Below are 19,817 nucleotides of genomic sequence, written 5' to 3'. Positions count from 1 at the left end.
GAAAAAGGAACATAATTGCAAATGAAAATTTGGAAATAAAAGTTTACATTGATTATAGGGACAATAAAGCATTCTTTTCTGCATTTAAGGAAAATAGTAATTTATGAAAGCATTTAGCAGTAATTTAGATTTCTGGTTTTATTAAAAGTGGCATACCTTTTTGATCTACTCTTCTGTCTTTAGTTTATGGCATATGTGAAATGAAAAAAAAATCTACCATTTCAAATAGAATGAAATGCAGAACTGACTCTAAAGAAATGTATTCGTTTCATTTTGGCAATTTTAGCATAGTCGAAACTCATGGTCAGCTTGAGAAAGTGTATTAGTTTCTGTTTTAGTCTGTAGATTTTTATTGCATTATTCGGCCAGTGGATTTCAAAACATATTAGGTGTAATATTAACCTTCTTTAGGAATGATTAGAAGAAGTACCAGGGAACTAATGAAATTACATCATTCTTACTTGACCTCCTCAATCCCTTAAAATATCAGTCATTTTGATCAACTCAATAGCTCTGGCACATTTGCTCTAGACCTCTCTATTGACCTGGTGCCAATTAAGAAAGGCAGGCAAAGGAATTGTAAATAACAGGTAGGGAACATATTTTGCAGTCCTTGTAAAAAGAATCAGAAGAGAAATTTCCAAGCCTTTAAAAATGTCAGAACAGCAATCTTATCACTTTAAGGGAGATAGAAAGAACTCTTAAAAAGCCAGTTTCATCTTTGTAGACCTCTCTTAAAAATTCCGTCTTACTTTGTGAATTTCCACAAATAGAATTATTTCTGTGGAGCAGCAGATTAAGCCAACATAGTTATTATGCATGAAAGCTGCATGCTTTGAACTGCTGTCTTATTAAAGATCATTTCACTGTCTTATGTCAGATACACTCTGCTGTCAAACCATGATTGGAACGCAAATACGTGTTTTAGATAAAAGGGCTAGAAGTGAATAATGTCAGTATGTGAAATGGTGTTTTATAATTAGCAAGTAATATGATGTTAATACCTGGATTTCCGGCAGGAGTTTCAGTTTGTTCACTCTGGGGACAACTTCTGAGGGAAGCTGATCTGCGCTGTCAGGAAGGCTCTGAAATCGAGATTACTGAGGCCGATGATTTGGAAGAATTCAGATTTTTTAAACACACTTCCATTTCCCCCAAACAGTTATTTGTTAGGTTCTTAGTTATTTATAGTAAAGTTTATGTTTGGGTAGAATGAGCTGGACACTTTTCCTGGGCAGAGATTTTAGAAATAAAACAGATGTGTGAGCTCTCTGAGTTTGAACTAATAGAAGGAGAAATAAAACAGCTGATCCTAGACTATGCTGTCTACCAAGTGCTGTAGTAAAGAAGACAGAAAGTGGTAGGAAAAAGCAAGCAGGAAGATAATCTTGTTAAGATCAATTTTTTTTTTCAGAGATATAATAGGGCTAAAAATAGAAAAAAGCAGTCTGTGGAAAAAAGCAGATGATTATTTCGAAGAAACAATTGGATCTAGAAACGAGCCTAAAGAGAGTTAACTTTGTTCGATTTAGGAATAGAGCATTAAAGATACTTTTGGGCCAAATGCTGATCTTAAGTATTTTGCCCATACACTAGATGTTGGTGCAGAAATATGTCTGAAGATAAGTAACTTATTAATATTTTTATGCTGAAATAAATGGTGAGCGGCTTCCCTGTATGCATAAGCTGAATAAAAGCACATCTGAAATTCCCCTTTTTACCCACACATGTTTGTGCTGAAATGCCATGTGAGAGCTTTCTTTCCTTGGCTCTTGAACTGTGTGGGGACTAAAGGCTGTGCAGGAGAAAATGCTGACTATAGAATTTCTTTAACGCGGTTCTGTCAGAGATTTGTAGGAAGTTAATGGCTGTGTGTATTCTGATAAAATGATGTTGGTAAATATGAGTATTACAGCCCAGTAATCAGTCAGACTATTTCAGGAATTATTTATATAAATCTGTAATTTAAGCTAATTGAAGTATTAGATGACCAATTCATTAATCTTTTTCAATTAAACTGGCTTTTTTTTTTTTTTTAAACATTCAGGACAGTTGTTGGTTAATGATAGATTTATGACATTTTAGGCCAAGAAAGAAGGAACAGAAGCCAGAAGGAGAGGACTTAAGAACTCTGTGGCTTTGATCTGTATTTTGGTTCGACATGGATGGTTTTAAATAATTTGAACTGACTTGGTTACAAACATGAGATAGACAGTTGGGAAAAAGAAATAATTTAAACAAATGTTAAGATTTCCAGTTCCAAGTCCAGATTATTTGACATGTATTTGTGGGAATAATTGGAAGTTTAGACATACTTGTGCTGACAATATTCACTTCTGTGTAAATTTTATTACAAATAAGGAAGTCAAAGAATTAGGTATTTCTAAAAAAATAGTGTCAAATAACAAGGTTTCTTTATACTACAGAGTTAGATAGAGCCCCAGTTGGATAATGGAGGTCACTTTAAAGGGGTCATCATAAAACCAGGACAGTGTTCCTTCCCTGTGTGTTGAACTCAACCCCCCCCACCCCCCCATCATACCTTGAGGTAGCATGCCCAGCCCTGAAATCAGAAGGATGTCAATTCTTTAGCAAGAAAAACAAGAAAAGATACCATGGCTAGCTTAGAGCTATTTGACTCTACCGGGATGTTAGTTTCTCAATTTTTAAATGTGATCTGCATGTTTTATCAATTGTTATGCTTACATTTTTAAAAATAATAGATGTGACATGATTGGGAAGCCCTTCATGTAATTTTTATTGCCAGTATGCAGACTTTGAGGCTCACGTATAGACCAATAATAGGACGAGAGGTTGAGCTCTTCAAAAAGTAATTACAGCTTCTTTCTTTTTAATCTGCTTTATTATGCTTATATTTAAAGCATTGCTGAATGGAGGCCTGAGTTGTTAAACACCAACCTTGCTGTTTCATTAGGCCTTAATGTGCTGTGCATTAGGGCATTTGCGTCATCTTTATGGGGGAGCTCTGAGCCCTTAGATCAGGTTATAAAAGTCGGAGCCCTGTCAAGATGTGCTTCCCACGGGAAAGTGTTTAACGTATACCACGTTTATAAATGCTCACGATGTCCATGTCGCCTTTCCATATTAGTATACCTTTTCTGTCACTCGGCATTATTCAGGACTCCCATAGCTATGGGATTCCAGCTCTTAAATTTATTTTGGCCTTTCATGAAATTTGAAGGTTAATAGACAAATCTCACTATTCACTTACCAGTTACTGTCTTGTGTTTGAGCTGGGAGCATTACATTTCTGTTCTGTAAATATTTTTATCGGAGTTGCACAATGTGTCACGTTAGGAGCAGGAAGAACAGATTTTAGAGATAGGAAGTCATCCTTTGTATTTGTATTTTCAACATATTTAACTCTTATGAGCTTTATAGATCCTTAACATATGCCAGTACATTCAATTGAACAGGGGGTTAACAGCTTGGTCTGGGGGGAAAAAAAAAATCAGAGAACATTAATCTCATTTTGGTTTATTTTGACTTTTCCTGAATTTTACTTCCAAATATTTATTTTTTTGCCTTGGAGTTTCCTTTGATCTGGAGGAGGAGGGAAGTTGTAGATCTTAGCAGGTTCTGTTTCTTTGTTTTTCTGAGTGGAGAACAATTGCACTTTAGGACAACTAGTGAATGAGACTTTAATCACTTCAGACTGTCTATAGAGTACAGAATGTTTGTCATATGAAGCCATACCAGCTTTCAGGTCTGTGTCTCTTTAACAGGTAATAAAGTGTGCAAAATAAAACATATGCTCACCCTAAGGCCATCAAGCAAAGCAAAGTTCTGGCATTTACCAGGTCGGTCATGTTCATCATGGAGATGACCCAGCTGGACAGTGTTACCCACCCCAGTGGAGTAGAATAGTTTGACCATCTTCACTGCCTGCCTGTTGGTTAAGTCTCCATCTGTTGTTGCTCCATGAGGGTCAGTGTGATAAATGTTGACCTCTCTCTAATTTTTGGCTTACCTGCTATCCTTTAAAGAACATGTATCACTTTCTTGAATATCCGTATCTCTCTCTAGGCAGAATGTTTAGAAGAAGAAATCATGGTTATTAGTGCATATAATCAAATTTAACATTACTTAACTCTTAATAAAAATGTTTTAAAAAGCTAAAAAAATTATCCTCAAATGGCCTGCCCTGCTAACCATATCAAGTCAGTGGATTAGTCAGTGCATTCTGTTTCTTGGGTCATTATAATTACAGCATACATGCAGCTGTTGGAAACATGGATCCATAAGCAGTGTCTCACCCCAGGAAAGTTTGGAGGGAGCAGTTCCCTTTCATTTTCTGATTTCCTTCATGGAGTCTGTTTCTGAGAATCATTAGACCACCGACCTCTTGGTTTCTTCATCATATGGTTTTAAAGTTTGAAGTAAATGTTGGGCATTTTCAGAATATCAGAAAAGACCTTTATTTAAATTGGAAGTCAAATGTAAAATTTATTTTTCTGTATTACTTGTAATTTGATCCCTACTATTTTTCATCTGTAGCTTATATAATCAAAATTGTACATGTCTTTTGGGATTTTCTTCCAATTTTGGATTCACTTCTGATAGCAGCTAATATTTATTAAGGATTTCCTATGTGCATAGGTAGAGCTAAGCTCTGTACGTGTACTAGTTAACTTCTCTTCATAAAAACCCTTGAGGTAGACATTACTATTATGTCCATCTTTTTTTTAAATGAGGAAGCAGGCATAGAGGAATTGAAATAACCTGTCCAAGGTCACAGAGTTGTGCAAGGGGTTAATGGGATGCTTGCCTGTAAGTACAGGAATGGGTGTGAGGCAGAGAAGACAGCAGAATGCCTTTAAAGCTTCTCATTTGCATGTACTGCATAGCCTAAACGGGCTCAGAGCCCTGTCTACAAAACCACTATGACGTATGACCTTCCCAAATACAAGACTTGAGTTTACTTCAACTACAAAAGCATTGGAAGATGGGCCAACTGTACGTAAGGGAGGACATACAAAGCTGGTACACGGGGTCTCTGATGCATACTCTGTGAATCTCACTGAATTTGGGGACCTCACTGATTTCTTTGAGGTTATCTCTCGTCCAATCCCTGCAGTGTAATGCTGCCTTATTTGAACTTTTACCAGGCTCAGAATTGAAATCATTGAAAAGAAAATTAACTTTGCTCATTTTTCTATTTTTAATTACTGTGATCCATTTTCACTGGTACTTTTGCTACTGAAAGTCGTTCTGATAAAGTGAGGAAGGGCCAGATTTTGATTTAATCAATTAAGAAGGCATTGTTTTATCCCGAAACGAAGCCACATTTTATCCACATATTTGATTTTGTTCATATTCCCCTCATTTGGAGGACTTTGTTTTAGGGATTTATGATTTAATATATGGCCAGAGAGTTGTATTTTTCTCTTCCGGTTACTAGGCACAATCTAAGGGTTGGTTTTTCTATGAAGGTTAAATATTAAGTAGATGCATCCGGCTCCCATTTATGTTCTCCCTGGCTTTGTAATTAAACTTTTATTCTTTGCCTGCGAGGAAGTACAGGAATGGGAGAGAAGACATCAGAACGCCTTTAGAGTGTCTCATTGACATGTACTTGCATACCCTGACCGAGGTCAGAGCTGTATGGTCTCCCTGGATTCTGAACGTGAGGGGTAGGGCTGCAGGGAGGGACTTGAGAAATACTTCACTTGTCTCCCACTTCCCCTTTAATACTTAGATGACCCGCTGATGTCAGATTAAAGAGCACCCGAATTCTTTCATGAGTCCAGTAACAATATATATTCGGGGATCTTATAGTAAACAGTGGTTTGTTCTAAGACCTGTTTTTCCAGCTGATAGGTGGCTCCACCTTGATGTTCCACTGGCACCTCAAAGTCAACGTGCATAAAGCCCAAGTTGTTAGCTCCTTCCCTAATGTTTACCCCTCTCCTTTGTTCTCTATTCCCATTTCCAAGTTGGCGAGGCTGGAAATGCCACGGTTACCCTGGATTTCTTTCTGATGTGTGTGTCTCCCCACAAACAATTGAGTAGTTTGCTTCAGTCTTCCCTGCTTGATGCTTTTATCACCCCCACCCTTCATGTTTACTTAGCAAATTCTTAGTGGTTTCTTTAGTTACTTCTTTTCTCTTTCTGATCCCTTCTGTTCTCTTCTTTTCCTTTCTCTTCTGCTCTTGCTGCCCAGCCCCCCTCCTCCACCCCTCCTCTCCTGTCCTTTCTTTTCCTTTCTCTCTTTTCTCCCTCCTTCCTCCTCCTCTCCTTCCCTTCTTCCATTTCATCCTCCCTCCCTTCCTTCCTTTATTTGTTAAAAATTCTGCTTATAGAGCTACCACCCTACGTTTTGTAGGAAGGATAGGTCTACTTTCTATAAAATGTGTATCATTTTAATTATCCTTGTATAATTCAGTAGAACTCTCTCTCTCCAATAAGACATCACTATTCCAAATTCTCTCTCACCCCCAGTCTCCCTTCACATTTCCCGAGAGCAACTTGCACTGTTTCACTGTCTTGTGCTTTATTCGCTTTGTTTCCTGCACCCGAAAAGCCTTTCCATAGTCACTGCTTTTGAGGATCTGGTCCAGTGCCAACTCGTGAGTCCACAGCTTGGTTGTCACCTCCTTCTGGAAGCCTTTGCTGACCTTTCACTGGGGCGTAGGTTCTCTTCCTCTGTGTTGTCATGGAACTTGGTACCTCTCTCAGCAGAAGCACACCCTCCGCTATTGTCATCTATTTGCTTGTGAGCTTTCTGCCCCAGACCACAGACGTGCTGGGGTTTTGGGCTCTATCACTTCTCTGTGGATCATCTGTGTTTGGCACATAGTAGGCATGCAACAAAGCACCCTTCCCTAGAGGAAGGATGTAACACAGTGATTCCACTCTCGTGTTTTTCCCATTTAAGACACTCTTTAGAACAAACACTCAATTCTTATCTCTCTCCATCCTGAGCCAGTGGCAAAGTTGGGTCAGATGCAGGAGACAAGTTCTGTGGATCATGCACTCAGCTTTATAATCCACTTGCCTTGCATTTTCTTTTTTGTTTTGCATTTTTCCCTGTGGAACATTGTTTTTTCCAAATTCTTGAGACTGACTTTAAGATTTATTGGTATTCTGTCAGCCCAAATACCAAGTAATTGTAGAGACTTAGGTCAGTTTTATGCCGAGTGAAGTGAGAAAACCAGTTGGGTAGACTGTTGATGGCTGTAATCCAAAAGCTGATAATAAAAATGTACATAATTTAAAATATGCAGGACTTTACCCTTAAAATCACCCCTTATATAAAGTTTTGGTTCCCCCACAAAAAAAAAATTGGTTGGCTCTTATTATTCAAATTTTTTATTGGATTTGTTACTTATTTTGTGGAAAAGAGTGTTTACAGGAATAACTGTGGTGACTCCAGGAAAGCCAGGAATAGGGTGTGGTAGCATGAGACTAAGAAGATCACCGTCCGATTAGATAGGTTATTGAACTGTCTAACAATTTGTCTCCACCAAAGGTCCATCACTGCGGCACACTCTGCATGCCACACTGTTTTTTTTTTGAAGCACTGTACAGTGCAGAAACATTCCCTATGTGGATTAACACATTGATTCTGACTAGTTGTTTTCAGCCGAGATCGGCCCTGACAGATTTCTTCAAGCTATTTGTAACTTCAGTCTTTGAGCAGTGATTTTTAGCAACTTAGCTTTTTATTAAGTGAAGGTTTTACTGTTTTGACTATCAGCCCATAACCTCAAGTCCCCTTAAATTAGTACCCTCCTAATTGTCTCTGTTGCTATCAATTATAGTACTTGAAAATGAACCACATCTGAGGAAGAGTTTGTATTTAGTTCAAACAACCCTTTTTGTTCCCCTGACAAGAAGTACATGTCCTGAAGTGTCATTTCAAGAGTTCTGAGGCTTCAAAAAAATATTTTCCTTTGACATATTCTTTTAGATATTACTCTTACCAGTTTTTGTTCCGTATTATTAGAAGGAAGTAAATGAATTAAGGTTAAAGACCTTGCAAAAAGCCAGCCCTTTATATTTCTAACTTCTACAGAGAAACATTTTTGTGAAAAGACGTATGTAAATAAATAAGAAACAAAGGCCATGAAACATACATACTTACATGGAAGGAGTAGTTTTTTAAACTAAGTTTAAAATGGAATAAAAAGCCATCACAGTCTTCAATCAGTGAAAAATGACTTCAAATCTGTTCTTTTTCATGCCTTTAACAGGTAAGTCTGGTGTTTCTGTTTAACTATAATTCACAAGCAAATGGCTCCATAGTCGCTGGTTTTTGGGTGAAAGATGCATTTTGTTCAATTTTTTGAAGAAGCTCAAATATGTCCAGTTGAGTCAATAAGGGGGGTGTGAATTACAGTTGTGTTCTCATCCCAGGTAACTCAGGGGCCTTGGTGACAAATTTTCATCTGTGCCCACATCTACCACAGTAACTTCATTCATTCAAACCAAGTATATTGAGCCCCTGCTGACTTCCAAGGATGAATAAAATATCATTCCTTCAGTCCAAGAAGGAAGTCAAACAGAAGCATTAGCTTAGTAACAACAGAATCGAACCTTTTCATATACAGCTAAGAACACTAGGAGTGACAAGTTTATGAGTTTGTCAATGAATGACTTCACCATGTTCCCACTATTTAGCCTTTTCACCCCATTAGCAGGACAAATTAAATTAGATAGTCCAGTTTTATTGAATAATGATCCCATTCATGTGTATAGTACTCTTACAATATGCTGACTAACATGGCATACACTAGTTCCATGTGGCTATTTAAATTTCAGTTAATTAAAATTAAATTAATGAAAAATCAACAGAAATTACTTAAATCAGTTCCTCAGTTGCACTAGCCCTATTTCAGTTGTTCAGTAGCCACATGTGGCTCCGAGCTACCCTCTTGGACAGGGTGGACTGCAGAATATTTCCATCATCTCAGAAAGTTCTATTGAACAGCACGATCTTGAGTTTACAAATCAGTTTCAGCTACGTTCTTCCCCTTGATCCTCACAATAATCCTGTAAGTTGGCAAGGTGTACACTGTTATTTATATCCATAAGGATGAGGAGATTGAGGTGCCAGGGGGTTAAATAATGTGTCTTTGCACAGACTTTAACTTCTGGAACTTCCCTCGGGAGCAAACAAATCCAAGTAAAGATTAATACTATTATCTACAAATCTCGATCTTCAAATATAAGTAATTTAAAGGCAGAGATGTGGTCTAGCTTGCTCACTGTTGTATTCCAGTATCTATTCCAGAGATTGGCACAAACTAAATACTCAGTGGCTACTAATTGGATGAACGAATAGGTGTAATTTTTGGTCCAAACATAATTTACAGTTTAATAGAAATTTTCAAATATGCATACCCATGTCAGAGGAACTGCTGGATTAACAAGTTGTAATTATAATTCTGGTTAGCAAAAGAAAAAAAGATTGAAACTCAAACTGTTTATTCTGTGATCTCTTTTTTCAGTCTAGTCATAGCGAGGGAATTTTTTTCTACTCCTTGCTGGGTTCGACCATTTGAAAAGTTTGAAATAATTCTCTGCATGTGTAGGTGCTGTTTCCTGGCAATAAGAGTCAAGAAACTGTTGTTGCAAACACTTATTTTGTGTTAACTGTTGATGCTGTGTATTTGTATTTAACCTATGAAAGAATTGTTTTAAGTTAACGTTTATGGATCATGCAAATACAATGAATATGGTCAGTAGTCTTAGGTATGGTCTCCTAAAATAATAAATTATGTTTTATTTTAGAATGGCATTTAAATGATATGCATCAGTTTATTTCACTATGACTTAAATGTCCATCTCTCACAAAGAAAGTATAAAAATGGCCACAAGGGTAGCCTTTAAATCTTTTTGAGAGAGCAAAGGAATAGAACACTAAGTAACAATGTTTCCCAAAGTTGGCTTTTAATAATTTTTTACATATTTTTATAATGGCTATACTAGCTTTAAGTAATATAAAACTAGCTTTAAGCTAGTTATACTAGCTTTAAGTAATATAAAAACTAATATGATTTACTGCTATTTACCAAGAAGACAAATAGATAACCTTATAGAAATGTCAATATATTGTTCTTGTCATTAAATGAGATGCTTGTGTTTTTGTTTGCTTGCTTGGATGGTTTTGAAAGAGCATCTTAAATAATAATGGAGCTGGCTGGTTTTTCCTGGGTAAAAAAACACGACCTGTAGACACACAAATACCACCAACTTAAAAGATTTAATGAGGTTTTCACGGTAATTTAGTTAATCCTAAACCAAAATGCGATACTGGAAGTTTTGGGGTTTTTTTTGTTTGTCTGTTTACCACACGGCCTTTCTTTCACGGTCTCTTCACCTGATAGTAGTCATTGTTAGCCTGGATTTTTTCATTTTTATTTTTAAAGTTTTTGTCAAATACTGGAAGGGATGCTGTGATGCGTAGTAGTAACTTTGATTCACTTCAACATCCTATGTTTAGGGATTCCTTAGGCCTCTAAGTGCTCCTTGTTCAGCCCTTTCAGGGTAGACATGGAATATGTGGCTTGGAGATTGCAAAATCAAAGATACAGTGATGATGTGTTGTGGTTTCTCAGGAATCCCTGTTTACAAGCAGAAGTTAAAATCATTTTATGTTAGGAAAATCGACAACTCTGAAGCAGTATGGTAGCTAAAGCAAGAAAATTTTGGTTTGCTGGTTTTACTCACATGAGAGAAGAAGGGCATACTTCTGCATTTGCCCCTTTTGATTCAAGTTGAAGTTCCTGAACAAAGTTACCAGAGTTGATGGAATCCCACTGAAATGCTTTGTTTTGTTTTTGGAAACAAGGTTCCTCCTCACCACTATTGAACTGGGAAATAGATGGAGGGATTTTGCAATGTGATGACATTCCAGGGCACATTTTAGTTGTTCTAGTTACTGAAATGCTAGATTAGAAGGGTATATTGGCTGTATCCTCGTGCGGTCTGGCTTTGACATCTCTCTCACAGCCAATGGCCAGGCTGCTGGCTGGGAGGGTGCCCCCTTCTTCCCCTTCTGGTTAGATGATGCCTGGCTGTTGCGGACAGATGGGAGTCTGTGTGCTTGCCATGGTGGATGTAGACATCACCCAAAGTGAAACATTGTCATCCTTCGATTAAAGGCTGTAGGAGACGTTTGTAAATTATTACCTTAATGTACAGTAAGTGTTGAGCTGTTTCTGTGATCATGCACATTTCCGGGAACTGTAATATTGGAAACAAATGTAGGGGTGGCCCCAGCTGAATAATTCTTGGCCAGACAGGTTTAATCTTTTGATCAATCTCACAACCTCTCTTTAAGTGGCAGAATGGACTGCATTCTCAGTCCTGTACAATAGAGGTGCAAGCGTGTTTCTCAGCGTGCTAAAGGAATATTATTTGCATATTAAGTAGAACTTCTTAAATGATTTTTGAGATGCTTGAGACTTTCCTCATGGAGTGATTTGGATATGAGCAGTGATCACGCATGTCACTTTTGAGCAGCTGTTGAAGAAGGCAGAACATGATTATGTCACGTGCTTAATCTATTACATCTGGTAGCTAGAAAAACTGAGATATTCTCTGATAGTTAGAAGAGGAAATCTCTCCTTTTTTGGAGCATTTCTATCAAAAACTCTGTTTTAAACCAGGAATTTTGGTTACTCAGCAGTGGCGCTTAGTTCAGCTGCCCTTTGCAGGGCACACGGAGGAAGGATTTTATATAAAGTGACTTTTGAATGACTTCATTGCCCTAATGCTGTACAGTTCTATAATTTTGGGTAGAAAGGAGAGCTGTGATCATTTTTGTCGTGGGACAATTTTATTTTGGCCTTTGAACATCCCCATGACCCACTGAGACAGAGCCTTGATCAGATGAGGCCCTGGAAGGTTTTCTTCTTTTCCTTTATCCTAGGTTGGGAAACATTTTAAACTTTTTACGTTAGACCTTTTTCACCAAGACTTCAGGTCCACCGTATTCATTTCATTTTTGGTTTAAAGGTCCACCGCATTCATTTCATTTTTGGTCTAAGAGTGCCTGGGCTTTAATCATAAGGCATTTTGTGTGGTCATTTTAGCACCTTTATTTTACCCAAAAGGTAGACTTCATCTTTGCCCAAAGCTTCATTGCTATAGGAACTGAACAGAGGATTTCCTTGGAGAAACGTCTGCATTGAGTAATCTCTAAGCAACTGCCTCTAGTTTTGACAGCAACCCTTAACTTCATGAGAAGAAATCCACTGTGATTTGGATACTTCTGCAAGCATGTGGTTTGAAGGAGACCGTAGTAAAACCTGCTTACTTGAAAATCGTTTTCTTGGCTTTTTAAGAAAAGTATTTATTAAATCCATTGAATTAGTTATAGTCCTCTTATTACTTATCTTTATCTGTTACTTTGGCCAAAGATGTTTAGCATAATGAGCCTCTCAAAGAGTAGCTATTGAGACATGAAGAGTGCATTTCTTTGGCTCTGATTATTCAAGTGATTTCATAATAAGCAGAAGTACTATTGTATTTTTTGATGTGGAATACTTGGCAATATCCCCTCCTCCCTCCTACAGAGAGCACGAAATTAACGATACCTTTGAAGTAACATCCATCTCTTCTGTACCAGGTCACTTCGGGTGGAACATTCATTGGCATCGGACGGAAAACTCCAGATTGCCAGGGAAACACCAAGTACTTCCGCTGCAAATTCTGCAATTTCACTTACATGGGCAACTCCTCAACTGAACTAGAACAACATTTTCTTCAGACGCACCCGAACAAAATCAAAGCTTCTCTCCCCTCCTCTGAGGGTGCGAAACCTTCAGAGAAAAACTCTAACAAATCCATCCCTGCACTTCGGTCCAGTGATTCTGGAGACTTGGGAAAGTGGCAGGACAAGATCACGGTCAAGACAGGAGATGACACTCCTGTTGGCTACTCAGTGCCCATCAAGCCCCTCGATTCCTCGAGACAAAATGGTACAGAGGCCACCAGTTACTACTGGTGTAAATTTTGTAGTTTCAGCTGTGAGTCATCTAGCTCGCTTAAACTGCTAGAACATTATGGCAAACAGCACGGAGGAGCGCAGTCAGGCGGCCTTAATCCAGAGTTGAATGATAAGCTTTCCAGGGGCTCTGTCATTAATCAGAATGATCTAGCCAAAAGTGCAGAAGGGGAGCCAATGGCCAAGGCAGACAAGGGCTCTAGTGGGGCTAAAAAGAAGGACTTCTCCAGCAAGGGAGCAGAGGATAATATGGTAACGAGCTATAATTGTCAGTTCTGTGACTTTAGATACTCCAAAAGCCACGGCCCTGACGTCATTGTAGTGGGGCCACTCCTCCGTCACTATCAGCAGCTCCATAACATCCATAAATGTACCATTAAGCACTGTCCCTTCTGTCCCAGAGGCCTTTGCAGCCCAGAAAAGCACCTTGGAGAAATTACTTACCCATTTGCTTGTAGAAAAAGTAATTGTTCCCACTGTGCACTCTTGCTTTTGCACTTGTCTCCGGGGGCAGCCGGAAGCTCGCGAGTCAAACACCAGTGCCACCAGTGTGTGTTCTCCACCCCTGACGTAGATGTCCTCCTCTTCCACTACGAGAGTGTGCATGAGTCCCAAGCTTCAGAGGTCAAACAGGAAGCCAACCACCTGCAAGGATCGGATGGGCAGCCGGCTGTCAAGGAGGGCAAAGAACACTCATGCACCAAATGTGATTTCATTACCCAGGTGGAAGAAGAGATTTCCCGACACTACAGGTAAGCCATTGGCGGGGGCGGGGAGGAGCGATGTCAAAGAAAATGATCCAAAGAATCCAGAGGGCTGATCCCAGAATCGTCGGGAATGATTGTGATGACTTGGGGAAGTTACGGGACAAGCAAACATAAAAGACCGTTCATAAAACTGCAGATTATGTATTTATCGAGGTGGTAACCATGGATTTTAATATGGTCACTTGTTTCAGACCATTTACTCTTATTCTTCATACCCGTTCTCTGCCGTTTGCGGGGCAGTCTTTTACAATTTGCGGTGATGACGGTAATGCTGATGAGGTCACTCACTTACCACAATTCATGGATTTGTCCTTGCCAGGTGGCTCCGCATCCCATCGTTTTTGATGGGGCCGCTCCCAAATGAAAGGTGCCATTGTCATGTGTTCTCTTCTCTATTCCAGCTGGGAAGCAATCAGCTTGAGGACAGGTTGCTCATTTTTCTTTTAAAATGAGATTGGACATTCTTCTGGCTTTAAAAAAAAAATTTGAGCAACATCCTCATTTCTCAAAGAAACAGTAATCTGAAGGTGAGAATTCTGCAAGAGGTGTGACTTTGAATTTCTCTATGCTCACTCCTCTGAGTGGGTAAAGCCACAGTTATTATAGATCCATAAGCAGAGATATAAGATACATTCATGTTTTTTTTTTCACTTTCATCCTATTCTCTTTTTAAATGTTACTTTTCCCAGTTAATCTTTCATATTTTCTTTTTTTTTTAAAGATTTTATTTATTTATTTGACAGAAAGAGAGAGAGAGCACAGGCAGGGAGAGCGGCAGAGGGAGAGGGAGAAGCAGGCTCCCCGCTGAGCAAGAAGCCTGATGTGGGACTCGATCCCAAGACCCTGTGATCGTGACTCCAGCCGAAGGCAGTCGCTTAACCGACTGGGCCACCCAGGCACCCCAGTCTTTCACATTTTCTAAAGATGGGTCTAGGATACATCTCTTTATTTCATTTATACATTAATTCCTTAATGAATTAGCTCCAAAAATACACATTGTGCCAGGCATTGATGATAAAGGAGGACACAAGACAAACCTAGTCTGCGCCCACATGGAACTTACAGTTTAGTAGGGAAGTCATTAGTGGATCATTATGAGTACAAGTGTCACAACAGATGAAGTAGAGACCCCTGTGTTTGAATAGAATGACCACAAAGCCCAATATGGTAGATGAGGAGCATTTAACCTGAGGAAGGAGCCTCCCTGAGGAAGGAGCATTTAACCTGAGACTTGGCCATATGAGGGGAATTTGTTTAGCAAAATCCTGGTAATACAGCACGTTCAGATGTTACTTAGTGTTCAGTGGGTGCTTTCTTGTTGTTGTGCCTCTAAGCATCAAAGCAAAGAGCTTTATTTACTATTTTTAAATGTTTTTTCCTCTGTAGACTCAGTATCCTAGTTTAAAAATCTTCCCATTCCAAGATTTTAAACAGTTTCTTAAACAGATTTTAATTTTCCCATCGCAAGAGTTTGAACAGTTCCTCCCATTCTTTTTAGGAGTTGTGTGTCCGTGTGAGTGTGTGTGTGTTGTCAGTCACCAGTAACGAAGCAGTTCATGTCCAGCAATAGGCTAATAATGTTCGATGTTAATTTGAAGGGCATCCTAATGTTCACAATGAATCTAAATGTTCAGAAAACACTTCCTTGAGATTTACACTGTTTAATTTATAAGGTCAGCCGTAGGAAAGACACAGTCCTGTAATCAAATATGTGTTCACACTTGTAGTGAGTGTTCCTGCCTCCTCTGATGTTAGCTGCATGCTAATTTATTTCTGGGCTAACAGACATTAGCTTCCTCCTGAGCTTTACCAGTGTGCATATACATTTGTTAGGTGGTGTAAAAGTTAGGTAATCCATTCTATTTTTGAAAGAGGAGGCTTTCCTTAATCTTGAGGAAATTAGCCACACCGCACCACACCACACCGCACCACACCACACCACACCGCACGCGCGTGCGCGCACACACACACACTGATACATCTGGATACCAGATCACTTGCATGAGTGGCTTTTTTTGAGGATGCTGAGGCCATTGCTTGAAAATGTGTCTGGAAAAGCAGAGTTACTATATGCTTTGGTTAGACAAAAAAAAAAAAAAAACCTCCCAAGAAATAAAAGTATGAATAAAAATATTATTGAATAATCTCAGAGTTTAGTTAATAGTAATGAAAATAAGCTCTTGAGGGAAGAAACTAGTCTTGTCTTGTTCACTGCCGTATCTACACAATTTAGCACAGTGTCAGAATGGCTAATAAGTGCTCAGTGAGTAGATCTTTAAGTAAATGAAATGCCTGTGAGTTTTTTACTTCACAGTCGTTAAGGATAAGCCAAGATCTCCATGGTAAGTTACAGTTTAATCTCAGACTATTTTATGGTCTTGAAACCCTTCTGAAGACTTAGGGCTCCACACCAAATGACAGTTGTCTGTGCATTTTGAATTTAAGTCAACCTTTTAGCATTTTTTAGATGAGAAAACTGAGCAATACTTGTTCCTAGGGCATTAAAATCCTCCTGCACTTACTTTTAAAAAAGATTTTATTTATATATTTGAGAGAGAGAGAAAGAGCGAGCATGAGTGAGGTGGGGGGCTGGTGGGGAGGGGCAGAGGGAGAGGGAGAAGCAGACTCCCCGCTGAGCAGGGAACCTGACACCGGGCTTGATCCCAGGACCCCAGGATCAATCATGACCTGAGCCAAAGGCAGACGCTTAACTGACTGAGCCACCCAGGAACCCCATTCCTGCACTTATTATTAAAACCTGCTCTGGGGCGCCTGGGTGGCTCAGTCATTAAGCGTCTGCCTTCGGCTCAGGTCATAATGCCGGGGTCCTGGGATCAAGCCCCACATCAGGCTCCCTGCTTGCAGGGAAGACTGCTTCTCCCTCTCCCACTCCCCCTGCTTGTGTTCTTGCTCTCGCTATCTCTCTCTGTCAAATAAATAAAATCTTTAAAAAAAGAAAACCTGCTGTAATTCATGTGGTCCTGGATTGAGGTACTGAGTAGTTTTTCACTGATCTGTTTATGAGTTCTTGTAGAAATATTTGCAATTTGGACACTTACACTTTCAGAAATTCTACTGAACGTTGAACAACAGTGAAGGTTCTAGGGATGTGAAAGGAGATAGTCCTATGGATGCTGAAAACTTGTTCTGCTATCAAAGCATTTTCCCCACATGCTACATTTTGAAGATAATATAAGAGGACAAGTTTACCATATCACAAGAATATTTTTCTGGTTAAATTTATGTTTATTCATATTATACATGTTTGGAAACTTTCTCCATAATTCTGTTGTAACTAGGGAATATTCTAGGCTTTTGAGTGCTTTATGTATTAGTCTTATGGTGTAGTAAAAAGGTAGTAGAAGCTAAGATCTATAAAATACATGAAATCAGGTAGCTATAAAAAAAAAAACTACAGCTGAGAAGCAGGAGAGTTGATTGAGAGTTATGAGTGAAAACTTTGGTGTGGATTCCACTCAGTGGGCATTTTCAAGAATCAGGTTTAATCTTGGTTGAACTGCAAACATTATTCAGTCAGTAACTGGAACTTGGTCAATTCTCTTTTCTTAATGTTTCATATTTACTTATGTTACCCCTAGCTCACATTTGACTGACTTACTATGTTCTACTCCTGCATTTGTTCCCCACACTGTTTGTTTTATTATTTATCATTTAATTAAACAGTATATCCATTCTCTAATTGATTACCTACCATTCTCCTCACTAGAATTTTTTGTGTTATAACTTGGGTTTCTGGAGTAAGTAGGAGTACTGTCTCCTCACAAAACAACTATAGTAGATAAAACGTACTTTTCAAAGCCTTACTAGACTTCCATGAGTTAGAGAAATTTCTGAAGCTTTTCTTGTCTTCCCTTTACCAAGAGTGGACTAAACCCAGACTGGGGAGAAGTGAATAGCAAGCGTGGAGTGTGATGTTGTGCTGAGACAAATACCAGTATTGATGTAGGTCAGTCAGGAGACTACGCCTGGAGTCACTGACAGCAAGCGGCTGGTGAATCTGGTTTACGTTAAGCTGGACCTTGAAGGTGGCTGAAGTGATTCCACATTTAGAGCCTCCTCTGACTCCTGTCAGAAATAAACACAAGTTTGTCTATATGAAATACTCCAATTTTCACCTCCATGATATCTGTGGCAGAAGATAAACCTTAGGTGAGTCCATTATTATAGAAATTAACCATACAGGAAGGGATTTAAACCATTCTATGGGAAATCAGTGGGAATTGCAAATAATGGATCTCGATACCCAGGAAAATGATAAGTTATAAGAATATAATATATTCTTAGTTATAAGAAAGCTATAAAATATAATACTTTTCAGTTATAAAAATAATGTGTTTAAAGAAATGAAAATCAGATCTATAAACTGATCAAACTCCATGAGACTATAAAGGATTAGAAATGTTCAAGAAAAGAAACAAATAGTATTTTTTGAATTGAAAATATAATTATTGAAACTTAAAATGTGGATAGGTTCAATAACAGATTGGGAAATGATAGAAGGCAAATGAATTAGTCACAAGTTAAATCTGAAGACATTAGCCAGAATATTTAAAAGAGGGGGATGGAAAGTATCAAAAGTAGTCAGTAGGTTATAGAAATGTAATAAGCTGTTTTAACCTGCATCTAATTAGAGTCCTAGGAGAAAAGAATATAGAGAATGGAAGATAGGCAAATAGTATTTGAGGAGATAATGGCAGAAGATTTCTAGAACTGAAAGATGAAAGACATAAGCACACAGATACAGAAAAGCATAGCTTATACTAAACAGGGACATATGCAAATAAATTCAGTCACAGACACGTTGTAGTAAAAATTAAAATGCCAGAGAGGTCCTTTTAGAGCCCCTAGAGAGAAACAACCTATCAACTACTTAGAAAAGACAATTAGGTTGACAGCAGACTTTATAGGCCACGATGGAAAACAGAAGAGGGAGGAATTCTATTTAAGGTTTGAAAGGAAAAAAACAAACACAAAAATAGTCAACCTAGAATTGCCTACCTGTGAAAACAATTTTCCAAGAACAAGCAAAGATATTTTCACATAGACCAAGATCAGGGAACTATTGGTAAATCTAAACAGACATAGTCTGCCTTATTTGTACAGTTAAAAGGAGACAGACTAAGGTGTTGGGTAAAACAATTATGTAAGTTTGTAGGGAAAATGATCAGAAGTAAAGTGCTTAAAAGCCCTTGAATTGTCTGGAGGTAGTGTGTTAGGACTTTGCTCTGCATACTTGGAAACTTAAGGATAACCAGTGAAAGAATAGGAAATGGGTGCATAACTTCTGAAGCTATAGAGGAGAATGGAACAACAAAATAAAATTCTATTTTCTTAAAAAAATGGCAAGAGAGGGTACATGGGGAAGATGTATAAATAGATAAATAAGATTTTAAAAGTTAGATGGTAAAAAAAACCCAGCTGTCAAAAAGCTTAATGAACCTGGGTGGATTAAACTTTCCACTTAAAAGGTATTATCAGATTTATTCAAAAAGAAAATTCAACTCTAAGCTGTTTACATAGGATACACGCTCAAAATATAAGTGTATGGAGAATCTAACAAAAAAATAGACAGAGGGACACCTGGATGGCTCAAGTCGGTTAAGCATCTGCCTTTGGCTCAGGTCATGATCCCAGGGTCCTGGGATCAAGCCCCGCATCAGGCTCCCTGCTCAGCGGGAAGCCTGCTTCTCCCTCTCCCTCTGCTACTCCTCCTGCTTGTGTTCTCTCTTTCTCTCTCCATCAAAAAAATAAATAAAATCTTTAAAAAAAAATAGACTGAGTTATAGGCAATATAAACCAAAGGAATATTGAGATAGCATTATTAAACTCATACAATTTAGATTTTAAGACAAAAAGCATAGGAGGGAAAAGTCAATACATAATGATAAGAGGTTCATTTCTTGAGGGAGATATAATAATTCTAAATATATAAAATATAGTCAAATCTATATGTAAAACAAAAACTGATTGACAACTACAGGGAAAATACGACAAACCACAATCACAGTGATAGATTTTAAGCAACCTGTGTTACTAAAGGTTGAACAGAAAAA

At 38.4% G+C, this 19,817-nt stretch overlaps 1 protein-coding gene across 2 annotated transcripts in view; it reads left to right on the top strand.

Annotated features, from left to right (window-relative positions):
* TRPS1 (transcriptional repressor GATA binding 1) overlaps window positions 1–19,817 on the top strand; it is a 254,651-nt gene that overhangs the window by 49,052 nt on the left and 185,782 nt on the right. For both annotated transcript variants that reach the window (XM_044914656.1, XM_021688756.2), the window contains one exon: window positions 12,599–13,728. In XM_044914656.1, the coding sequence (XP_044770591.1) occupies window positions 12,599–13,728 (1,130 nt within the window). The remainder of the gene's footprint in view (window positions 1–12,598; window positions 13,729–19,817) is intronic.

The sequence above is a fragment of the Neomonachus schauinslandi genome, chromosome 4 (assembly GCF_002201575.2).
Source record: "Neomonachus schauinslandi chromosome 4, ASM220157v2, whole genome shotgun sequence".
NCBI lineage: Eukaryota > Metazoa > Chordata > Mammalia > Carnivora > Phocidae > Neomonachus > Neomonachus schauinslandi.
This window is presented reverse-complemented; position numbering and strand designations above follow the sequence as displayed.